Source organism: Cetorhinus maximus, chromosome 8 (assembly GCF_964194155.1).
Source record: "Cetorhinus maximus chromosome 8, sCetMax3.hap1.1, whole genome shotgun sequence".
Taxonomy (NCBI): domain Eukaryota; kingdom Metazoa; phylum Chordata; class Chondrichthyes; order Lamniformes; family Cetorhinidae; genus Cetorhinus; species Cetorhinus maximus.
Window position 1 is genome coordinate 142,553,459 of NC_135886.1, and position 12,055 is coordinate 142,565,513.

General features: G+C 45.5%; 1 protein-coding gene across 2 annotated transcripts in view; it reads left to right on the forward strand.

The window, feature by feature from the left end:
- The window catches only part of mcf2a (MCF.2 cell line derived transforming sequence a), a 196,748-nt gene that overhangs the window by 90,160 nt on the left and 94,533 nt on the right, over nucleotides 1-12,055 (forward strand). For both annotated transcript variants that reach the window (XM_078547702.1, XM_078547703.1), the window contains exons 5-6: nucleotides 7,176-7,295; nucleotides 8,317-8,433. In XM_078547702.1, coding sequence (XP_078403828.1) covers nucleotides 7,176-7,295; nucleotides 8,317-8,433 — 237 coding nt within the window. The remainder of the gene's footprint in view (nucleotides 1-7,175; nucleotides 7,296-8,316; nucleotides 8,434-12,055) is intronic.

Consider the following 12,055-nt stretch of genomic DNA (forward strand, 5'->3'; position numbering starts at 1 on the left):
CTTGGAAGTGCTGATGTTCAAAGAGACTTGGGTGTGCTTGTACAAGGAACACAAAGTTAGCTTGCAGATGCAGCAAGCAATTAGGCAGGCAAATAGTCTTTATTGCAAGGAGATTGCAGTACAAGAATAAAAAAGTTTTGCTACAGCTGTAGAGAGTTTTGAGGGGACCACATCTGGAATACTGTGAGCAGTTTTGATCTCCACATTTAAGAGGATATAGTTGCATTGGAGGCGGTAGATTTCAGGTTCACTGAATTGGACCCTGGGATGAGGGGATTGTCCTATGGTGAGAGGCTGACTGAATTCTCTGGAGTTTAGAAGAACGAGAGATGGTCTCATTGAAACCTACAAAATTCTGAAGGGATTCGATAAGTTGAACACTGAGAGATTGTTTCAGCTGGTCAGGTAGTCTAAAACACGGGCACAGTCTCAGGATAAGGGATCAATCGTTTAGGACTGAGATGAGGAAAAATTATTTCATTCAAAGGGTTGTGAATTGTTGGAAATCTCGACTCCAAATGGTTGTGGATGCTCCATTGTTGAATGCATTTAAGACTAGGATAGACAAATATTTTGTGTCTCAGGGAATTGAAGGATATGGGGAGTGGGCGGGAAAATGGAATTGAAGTCCAGGATCAGCCATGATTGTATTGAGTGGCAGAGCAGACTCGACAGGGCTTATAGTTTACTCCTGCTCCTAATTCTTGTGTTCTTTTGACAAAGCAGCCTGTTAGATTGGCACCCCATCCAACATCTTAAATATTCACTCCCTCCACCACAGACGCACAGTGGCAGCAGTGTGTGTACCATCTACAATATGGCACTGCAGCAACTCACTCAGGCTCCTTTGACAGCACCTTCCAAACCCACGACTACTGCTACCTAGAAGGACAATGGCAGCAGACGCATGGAAACACCACTGCTCTCTGGAGTTGCCTAGCACGCCACTCAGTTGTATCAAACTACTACGAAGAAGACTAAAAGCCCTGTGTAGTGTGAATGGTGCCCTGTACAGTTAGACCACAGCTCTGTACAGTTTGATTGTTACCATCCTATGATTTACACTCTCCTGTCTGGTTTTTAGTTTAACATCCTATTGGATCTGCTGATTGCCTGTGTGAATTGGTTTGATATGTTTATCATCCAGTCTCCTCCAACTGCTAGGCTGCTTTTGGTTACATCCTTCATTATTGTAAAGTGCTACCCACAGGAACGAGGGACGAGGACATGTTACTCGCACCCAGTGAATGGTGCTGAAATATGACTATCAGTAAAAGTGACCATGAGTGACCATTGTTGTAAAAATCCAACGGGTTCCCTGCTGCCCTAACCAGTTTGGCCCTAGGTGTGACTCCAGATCCACAGAAACATAGCTGCCCTTGGAGTGGCTGAACTAGCAATTCAGTTGAATCAACCTGCTACCTGTGGCTCAAAACGAAACCCCGCCACCACCTTCTCGGGGGAACCTTGCAGTGACACCCACGTCCCGAGAATGAATAGAAAAACTGCAGCATCTTTGACATTTGAAGAGTTGGTGAGTGGGAGAAAGCTGCTTTAACATGCAGTGCTTTTCACAATTATCTCTCCTTGGTTCTGTCAATAAACTATGATGTGGCAATCTCCCACTCGGTCACCTATTGTTGCAGTCATATATTCTGCACACTCAATATTCTTAAGGGAACAATAATTGATGCCCAAGGGTAAAAATTACTGCTGACGATATAAATGTTTTACTATTTGTACCAAATTCCTCTCCCCGCCATTTTATTGGCTCCATTAGCTCGTTTAAAATAAATTAATTGATGCTTTGATTAAGGAATATCAAAATAATATTTGATATGATCCCATTCAGGCAGCAGAAGGAAACACTGTCAACAGTAATTTTATGCTATTCAGTCGATGAGCTTGTTTGTACACACTGGAGTGCTGTGTGTTACAGTTCACTCAGGGAGTCCGATTTGCCTTGCAGCATGCTCTTTTACATGCATGTTGTAGCCTGGAGCTATGGATTGTGATGGTAGGGGCTCCAACTTTCTTTCCATCACAACTGACCAGGAATCTCTCCCGCTCTTACCATCTGCTATCGGCATGTGTTGGGAGGATTTGCAGGCTGACACTCAACCTGTTTGGGTGCGTTATGGACACACCTTCCTTGGGCATCGCATTCTGGGGTGGGACTCGAACCTGAAGCTTCTGGCTCAGAGGCAGGGATGCCACCCGCTGTCCCCACAAGATCTCCTACTGGAGTAGCATTACTAAATATTTCAGGATCAGGGGATTTTGTTTTCGGTGATTGGGGGAGGAGGGAAGGATGGAGTTGCACAGACTCTGACCTCACCTTGTCGAGATGTAGTTAGTTTTTTCTGTGCACAAGGATCCAGAGCCTCATTGCTGCTCTCTCTCTCTCTTTCTTTCTCTTTCTCTCTCTCTCTTTCTTTCTCTCTCTCTTTCTCTCTCTCTTTCTCTCTCCCTCTCTCTCTCTCTCTATCCCTCTCTCTCTGTCTCTCTCATGATGGAAATTTTCTATTTGTTTTAATCAACCGAACAGATTTTTGACCTTATCAAACAGTGTACTCCTGTCTGGATCACCTGCTGTTACCCAGAGCAGAAATTGAATCTGGGTTAATCACATGACAGTTGTTTGTGTTGAATATTTGGTAATTGTTAAATTTGTGTTAGCTGTTAACTGAGCTCGCTTTGCTTAAAACAACTGCTTACGTTTACACAGCATTTAACATAACAAAACGTCTCAAGGTGCTCCATAGAAACATTATAAAACAACATCTGACACTGAGCCACAAAGGAGATATTAGGGCAGGTGACCAAAGGTTTGATCAAAGAGATACATTTTAAGGCACACCTTAAAGGAGGAGAGAGAGAGATAGAGGCAGGACGTTTTGGGGAAGGAATCCCAGAGCTTAGGGCCCAGGCAACTGAAGGCACCGGCACCAATAGCGGAGTGATTAAAGTGGAAGATGTTGAAGAGACCCGAATTAAGGGAGTGCAGATATCCTGGGGAGTTACGGGGCTGGAGGAGATTAGGGAGGCTTGAGGTCATGGTGGACTTGGACAACAAAGATGATAATTTTAAGATCAAGGCATTGTTTACCTGGGAGCCAGTGTAGGTCAACAGTGTGTGTGATGGGTGAACTAGACTTGGTGTGGACTACGACATGGCAGCAGCATTTTAGATGACTTCAGACTTACTGAGGCTAAAGGAGACCAACCAAGAGTGCATTGGAATAGTCAAGTCTAGATCTTTAACTTTTCCCAGTTCTGATGAAAGGTCATCAACGCAAAATGTTAACTCTGTTTCTCTCTCCTCAGATGCTGCCTGACCTGCTGGGTATTTCCATCATTTTCTGATTTTATTTCGGATTTCCAATATCCACAACATTTTGCTTTGCAAATAGCCTAGTTCATTTTCAGACAGTTGCCAGGGAGAGGGATAGACTTGGGAGCTAGGAAACGGAGTTTGGAGTGAGGGACAAAAGCAATGGCTTCAATCTTCCCAACATTTAATCTGAGGAAATTTCTGCTCGTCCAGTACTGGATGTCGGATAAGCAGCCTGATAATTTAGCAACAGTGGAGGGGTGATGGGGAGGTAGAGCTGGATGTCGTCAGAGTACGTGTGAACACTAACGCTATGCCTTCGGATGACGTTGCCAGGGGCAACATGGAGGGGGCCGAGGATAGATCGTTGGGGGACACCTGAGATAATTATGTGGGAACAGGAAGAGAAACCATTGCATTCTGGCCAGCTTTGGATAGATGAGATTGGAAGCAGATGAGAGCAATACCACCCAGCAGAGAGGCTTGGAGGAGGACGTTGTGGTCAACTGTATGACAGGCCCCAGACAGGTCAAGAAGGACGGGGAGGGGATGTTTACCCCTGTCACAGCCATACAGGACGTCATTTGCGAAAAAGTTTGGGAAAATTCCGATCCCCTCAGGCGTTGGAAACCAGTCCAGGAGATCACGCAGTCCGGGTGTTATCTATAAAGACACCAGCCTCCTATCCAGCCTGATCTCTGCCCCAGTCAGGTATCTGTCCAGCTCTCTCTTGAGGGTGGCGCAGAGAGTCAGCACCCACCAGACCAGTTGGCAGCATATTCCAAAGGCTCACTACTCTCTGGAAAACGATTATGGTGTATATTTAGTATACAGGAGCATCATAGTGATTCACTACCACTTAAAAAAATAAAATGCACTTAATTAGCTTCTCTAATAGCGTGCATTTTTATACATTGTGATTTTTAAAAAAATCATTCACGGGATGTGGGTGTCGCTGGCTGGGCCAGCATTTCTTGCCCATCCCCAATTGCCCTTGAGAAGGTGGTGGTGAGCTGCCTTCTTGAACCGCTGCGGTGCGGTGTAGGTACACCCACAGTGCTGTTAGGGAGGGAGTTCTGGGATTTTGACCCAGCGACAGTGACCAATAGGGAAGAATGATTACATCATAGTGCAATTCTTCAGTAACTAATAAAGCCTTTTCGCGTGATGCCGTCCGAGTAGATTGTTCATTAAATTAACTTGGTGTCACAAGCCCCTGTTTCAACATTCCTGTGATGTTTCAGTGCTTGTTGGGGCACCCCACTGATTACTTGCATTCTGGGCTATTCTGCACTTACCTTTCACTTTTTTCCAGGTTTCCTCTGAATGTGCTAGCTTATTGTTATCGACCATGGGTCACTGGTAAATTGGTTTGCAAAGTGGGGGTCCCAGGATTTTAGACAGACAGTGGAAATCTGTGAGGTCATCATATATCTGTTGACTTATTAACAAATTTATTCCTGTTCCTGTTAACATTGAGTCAGACTTGGTTTCTGCAGCGCTGGGGGTCATTCGTGGCTCAGTTGGTAGCGCCCACTCCCCCCTGAGTCAGAAGGTTGTGAGTTCACAATCCCACACCAGAAACTAAAGCGCAGGATCCAGGCTGACGCTCCGATGCAATACTGAGGGAGTGCTGCACTGTTGTCAGGTGTTCCACCTTTTGGTTGAGATGTTAAACTGAAGCTCTTTCTGCACTCTCAGCTGGATAAACCGGGTGTAAAACAAATGCGTGCCCACTGTGCAGAGAAGATCGGAGGGAGTTCTCCCCAATGTCCTGGACTGATATTTGTTGCTCAACCCAAATTATATTGCTGCTGTTGGGGGTCTTTCCCTGCTCAAATTGGCTCCCGTGTTACCTCCATTACAACTGTGACCACATTTCAGAAGCACTTCATTGAGAGTAAAGTGCTCTCATCATAAGCCATCTAAATCATTGGCTTGCCTCCCACCTTCCCCGCCCCCCCCACTGCCAACCTTATCCCTCTTACCCCCTGCACCTTTGCAGGGGATGTATCTAAGTGCCCCGAGGTAGGGCCAGACATGCAGGAAGCAGGGGCCCAGAGAGTGGGCTCAAACACAGCAGCCCCCATGATCCCCTGATCACAGCTCCCAGGCCCTCTGATATCATACCGTAACTTTGAATGAAGATCGACAGAAACTCCGAGAAATGTCTACGGTTTCTGCTGGAAATGGAAAACTTGTGGGGAAATTTCATCCCAAAGCACCCAGTCTGGATCCCAAACAGCTTTCTTAACAACTTCTTAAAACACATATGGTTTGTCTTTGCATGGAATCAGGACACCATACACATCACACCAGCTCGGTGATGCGTTCGATGCGGTTATTTCCTCCTGTTGCATGTTTAAAATCAGTTGAGTGAAAGTTTGCCCAACAGACCATACAGGAAGGATAAGTTCGGTGAGAGTGCAGTGGGGTGCACAACCTCAGTCAGACTGAAATTGATCCAGAGATCATGAGCTCCTTGGGCTTGAGCGTGAGCTGATAGCCGTGCAGTGAGGACAATGGGGCACCTGGGGCCATGGTGAACAATGGCCCCTGCAGCCTAAATCCTTCACCAATGAGATCTAAGGACTGAGAAAGAAACCGAGGAATCAATGGAGGAGGAAATCGGGTGAATTAATGTCAAAACAGGTCAGAAAGAAACAGAGAGAGGGAAATAAAGATTGGATTGAGATAAATAAAAACACAAAAAAATTAAAAACTGATTTAAAATTTCTATTAAAAGAATCTTTAGGAACAATTTTCTAGCTGCAGCAATGAGACTTCACTGTTTCAGTTGTTTCCTTTCTGGGCCTGAGAAGTTGAGTTCCATATTTAGACCATGAATTGCATCACTAAAAGGACCCTTACTGCATAAAATATCGACCCTGAACATCTTGGAACTGTTTAATTTGTATTTATGACACAACTTCATCAATTTCTTGAAACTCGGGGGGAGGTTAAGGGTGACCTGTGTGTTTGTGAAGCTAACAGTGAAGCTGCACAAATCATTCAGCAACTTATGGTAATTCACAACTCTTGTGTTCTTGTCCCTCACCACAAATTGCCAAGTTATTTATACATTAATATTGCCGGGCAGATTAACCGCACTGTCGATGCTGCAGTAAACTGCCTGGTTCAGTGAAGCTCCAACAACACTTAAGAAATGTGACACCATCTGGATGAAGGAGGCCATTTGATGGACACCCCATCCCCCACCTCAAATGTGCCATTTCTCCACCACTGACACCCAGAAGCAGCAGTGTGTACCGTCTACACGGTGCATTGCAACAACTCACCAAGGCTCCTTCAGCAGCACCTTCCAAACCCGTGAACTCTACCACTGGAAGAACAAGGGCAGCTGACACATGGGAACACCACCACCTGCAAATTCCCCTCCAAGCCACTCACCATCCTGACTTGCATAGATCGCTGTTCCTTCACTGTCACTGGGTCGAAGTCCTGGAACTCCCCCCTAACACCACATGGACCACAGTGATTCAAGAAGACAGCTCACCACCATCTTCTCAAGGAGTGATTGAGGATGGGCAACAAATGCTGATCTAGCCAGCGACGCCCACATCCCGTGAATGAGTGTAAAGCAGTTTTTTTTGACTTGTGGAGTTTTAGTGTGAATATGGGCAAACGCGTCAGTGTGGAACTTTGCTGGGTAGGGTTGTGAGCTGTGGAATCCACTTGTTGTTTAACCTTCCTGTGCTCCGGCAAGCCTGCCCACCGCCCTCTCATCCCAGTAAGGACACGCCCCAGGAATTTGCTCTGAATTGTCAGATACTCTGAAAGTTGTGCAAGAAATTAACCTTTTACATTTTGTTCCCTCCAGGCCACATGTCCAGAAAACCTGCAGCTGGTCCTGGTACTGCGGCCGACTGGGTTCTTCCAACGCACCATCTCCGATATCAGCTTCCGATTCAATCAGGACGACTTTATCCTGAAATTACCAGTAAGAGTCTTCCCTCTACCTCCTGGTGTCTCTTCACGCCTTTGTGGCTCTCTGTGTCAGCCTCTATGTTTCTCTCTCTCTCCCTCTCCTCCCCTGTCTCTTCTCAATCCCTGTTTCTGTGACTCTCAGTCTCTTGCTGTCTCTCTCCCTCTCTCCGCGGCTTTACTTCTCTTTGTGCCTCTCACACTCTGTCTCTCCCTTTCTCTGTTTCTCTCTCCCTCTCCGTGTTTTTCTCTCCCTCTCTGTGTCTCTCTGACCTCTCCATGTCTCTCTGCCCTCTCCGTGTCTCTCTGCCCTCTCCGTGTCTCTCTCCCCTCTCCGTGTCTCTGCCCTCTCCATGTCTCTCTCCCTCTCCATGTCTCTCTGCCCTCTCAGTGTCTCTCTGCCCTCTCCGTGTCTCTCTGCCCTCTCCGTGTCTCTCTGTCCTCTCCGTGTCTCTCTGCCCTCTACGTGTCTCTCTGCCCTCTCCATGTCTCTCTGCCCTCTCCGTGTCTCTCTCCCACCCCTCTCTGTGTCCCTTCCCCCGCCACTCCTCGTGCCCTCCCTCCCTGTGCTCTCCGTGTCACTCCCCCACCTCCCACCCCCCAGTGCCCCTACTCGCCACCCCCCTCTCTCGGTGTCGCTCCCTCTTTCTATATCTCTCTTCCTCTCTCTCTCTATCTCTCCTTTTTCTCTTTCTTTCCTCGTCTTTAATCAACAAACTTGTATTTCTTTAGCATCTTTCCTGACATCATGATAGCCAAAGCGCTTTCCAGGCAAATGTAATCAGAGTTGTAATTTGTCTGTGTTATTAATGTGCTGGACTGCCTTCCCATTAACTTCAGTGCATCTCGTACACTACACAGTGACTACACCTCAAGTGTTACATTAACAGCTGTGAATCGCTTGGGGGTGTCCTGCCATCATGAGAACTGCTTAAGAAATGCGCAGTTTATCTTTGTATCACCTTTCTACATTCCTTGCTGAAGGTGAAATCTCCTTTCTGAAATGGCTGGGATGATTCCCTTTGCTTTTCCTGCAGGTTGTTATGCTGAATTCGGTCACAGAGTTGTTGAAGTACATCGATGAAACCCATCTGACTCATGAGTTTGGAGGCACCCTTGACTACTGCCACAATGAGTGGATCCTGTTCCGCACTGTAAGTATGGCTACACTGTGATTGACACATGATGAATGTATTAGCTTCAGCAAAACACTGCCTCAACACTGCCATTTGACAGGGTAGGTGTAGAGAACTGGGGTCCACAAATATAAGATAGTTACTAATACATTTACCCAGAAAGTGATGAGAAAGTGAAACTTACTACCACAGGGAGTATTTGAAGTGAACAGCATAGATACATACTGGTGTTGGATTTAAGGAGATTAAATCATGACTGACGGTTTCCGTGGTGATTCATGAAACTCCTGACTCTTAATCTCTTGAATTATTTTACGTTTTTGTGCGTGCAGTAATTCTAAAGGCTTGTTACTGGTGGTGTTTATGCGACAAAACTTTCTCTCCCCACGATTCTAACAGTGGCCCCATTGATTTCAAACGAATGGGTTAAAATGAAGGAATATCATGTGATTGGGTTTGTACATGACAACAGTTTTAAACCTGTAATCAGAAAAGGGGACACTATATAATTTTAACTGGTCTGAGGATATGAATGTTTCAGTATCACCTGCACTAACCTGCAGGTTTACAAAGTTAAGGATTTATGAAATCCTGCTCCCAGTTTAGAACCTCGCCGGAATTTGTGCGTGTTCTCAGCCGGCAAGGCCGGGAGTGCAACTTCAGGAAATAAACACTTGTGCATTGTGGTGTGATGTTGGGCTTCCTTGTATTGAAGTTTTTTTGGGCAGGCAATCTCAATCATGACCATAAATGCAGCCGCTTTCTGTTTACTCCAAAATAATGATTATAAATTTATAAGTCTTTGGAGTATCACAATATAAATTACATTATTTATCAACAGACTTCAGTCCTGCCAAAGCAGACAGATGTGAATAGATGCGAGGTCTCGCTGACCCACATTTCTGCCATAATGCTTAACATTAGGCTGAACAGCACAGAACAATGGTGCATAATTAATCGGAGGCTGATACCTGCAATGAGCCAGCAACTTCCGCTATTCTAATCTCAGAAACTAACCACAGCGAGAATTCTGTGGCATTATCTGTTTTATTGTGTGGTTCTATGAAGAAAGCTCAGTGGTTCTTGTTTGTTTCTTTAGTGTTCACGAGCAATGCTCACTAACAGTGAAACCGTATGTATCGTTCAGCCTCTAAACCCTGGAAATCCAATCCATTAAAGCTCACTTCTCTGCCTGTTTATATTCTGTACCTCGCTGGTTCATCCTTTTTGAATTTCAACGAAGGTTTGAAAAGGGTAGTTTTAGTTTGCTGCAACCTGCATCTTCTTTTGAATCACACTAGCAAAACACAAATCAATTCTCAATATCGGTTTCTTTTTTTCTCTTTCTTGAGATGTGTGCTTTGCTGACAAGGCCCACATTTTTTATCCATCCCTAACTGCCCTTGAACTGATTGGCTTGCTAAGTCATTTCAGAAGGCAGTCAAAAGTCTGCAGTCGCGTGTAGGCCAGGCCAGATAACCACAGCAGATTTCCTTCCCTAAAAGACATTAGTGAACTAGCTGGGCTTTTACAACAATTGTTTCATGGTAACCATAACTGAAGCTAGCTTTATAATTCCAAATTTATTGTTGAATTTAACTTCCATCAGCTTCCATGTTGGGATTTGAACCTGTTCCCCAAAGCATTAGCCTGGGCCTCTGGATTACTATCCACAGACACTACGCCACCCATATTATCCAGATATCCAAGCCAAATCTACCAGTGTAACAAGATGGATTTCTTGTAGGCCTGTGAATTCCCTTCGAGGGCAGCGTTCGATGATGTGCTCCTGGACCTGATTAGAAGCTCCGCAGTCACTCAGCACTGGAGGCTGGGTCATTGAATTTATTCAAGGCTGAGTTAGACAGATTTTTGATAGACAAGGGAGTCAAGGGTTTTGGGAGGCAGACAGGAAAGTGGAGTTGAGACCACAACCACATCAGCCATGATTGTATCGGATGGTGGAGCAGGTTCAAGATACCGAATGACCTCCTCTTGCTCCTGCTCCTAGGACCTATGTTCTTACATGATGAGGATGCTTCAATCTTCCACACATGGAGAAGGTGGCAGCCTCTATTATGACTGGCTCTGAGGTAGTTAGTGGTTGTCTACTGTTTGTGAGGGATTTTTCATCTTTCACACTGTACCGTGGGATCCTCTATACAGGATCCATTTTATATGTCGCAGTTCTTCCAAGATTTATACCATTGGCCATCAAGACCGAGGGGTGGTCGCTGAAGGGCTCTATGGCTGTTCAAAATGGCTGTCAAGATTTGAGATAAGTTGATGATAGGTTGGTGAAGTCAATCTGAATTGACAAGTCTTTGCTGATGTAATGATTGTATACCCTGGAGATTGCGTATTCGCAGTGTAGGGGTGATGGTGCGATGTTTGCAAACGCAGGCAGCCAAGGTGATAATAAAAGTGTCTAGTGATAATTTTTATTGTATAGTTCAGCTCTACATCATGAGTTTGACTAGGACTTAATCACCGTGTCAGAAAGCAGTGGTCCACTGGGGATCATAGGGTGAGTGTTGTTGTACAGAGGGGCTAAGTATCCGCCCTCCCTGTGGATTTGCTGGGTTTCTGAATCAGGATCATTTACTCTTCCCAAGATTCTGGAGATATTGTTCATACGAGGCACATAATATAAGAGCAGAGAGGTTATGATAGAACTGTGTACAACATTAGTGAGATCACAGCTTGAGTACTGCGTACAGAACTGGTCACCACACTATGGGAAGGATGTGGTTGCACCGGAGAGGGTGCAGAGGAGATTCACAAGGATGTTGCCTGGACAGGAAAATTTTAGCTATGAAGAAAGATTGGATATGCTGGAGTTCTTTGAGAGGAGGCTGAGGGGGTGGGTGACTTAATTAAAATTATGAGGGGGCCAAGATAGAATAAATAGACCTATTTACCTTAGCAGAGGGGTCAAAAACCAAAGAGCTTAGATTTAACATAATTGAAAGGAGGACTAGAGGGGAAATGAAGGAACATTTTTTTTTCACCCAGAGGGTGGTAGGGACCTGGAACATTCAGGTTGAAAGGGTGGTAGAGACAGTAACTCTCACCACAGTTTGAAGAGTAATTGAAGGACTATGACCTGTACTGAAGGAGGAAGGTGGGATTAGGCTGGGTAGCTCTTCGTCAACTGGAATGGACGTGATGGGCTGAATGGCCTCTTCTATTGTAAATTTTCTGTGACACATGATCGAGCATGACATCGAAACAGGAAGGTTGTCAACATGGTTTATCTCTGTTCTGCGAAAGAAAACTCTGAGTGCTGGTCTTGCTGGGTGTTGAGGTACAATGCTGAAGTAACAATCTTTTGCGGGTTTGGTCCAAGCTCACCATTAGCAGGAGTTGGCCTCTGTAAATCACTGGATTTTCTGTATCCAAGGAAATTTCCTCACTGGGTATAAATCCTTGCTCAGAACACCAGCAATTTGTACCAGAGCTGAATGAGGGCAGTTGGGGTTGTGACTGGAAAGGACACTATCTGCAGAGCTGGGGTCAGCTTCTACTTTGCGCTGAGCTCCCCACCCCATCAACCCCACCCCAGACCCACCTCCAACTGCCTCACCACTGCCAGATCCACCGATCCAGCTAATTACTGGAAAGACCAAAGCTGTTGTCT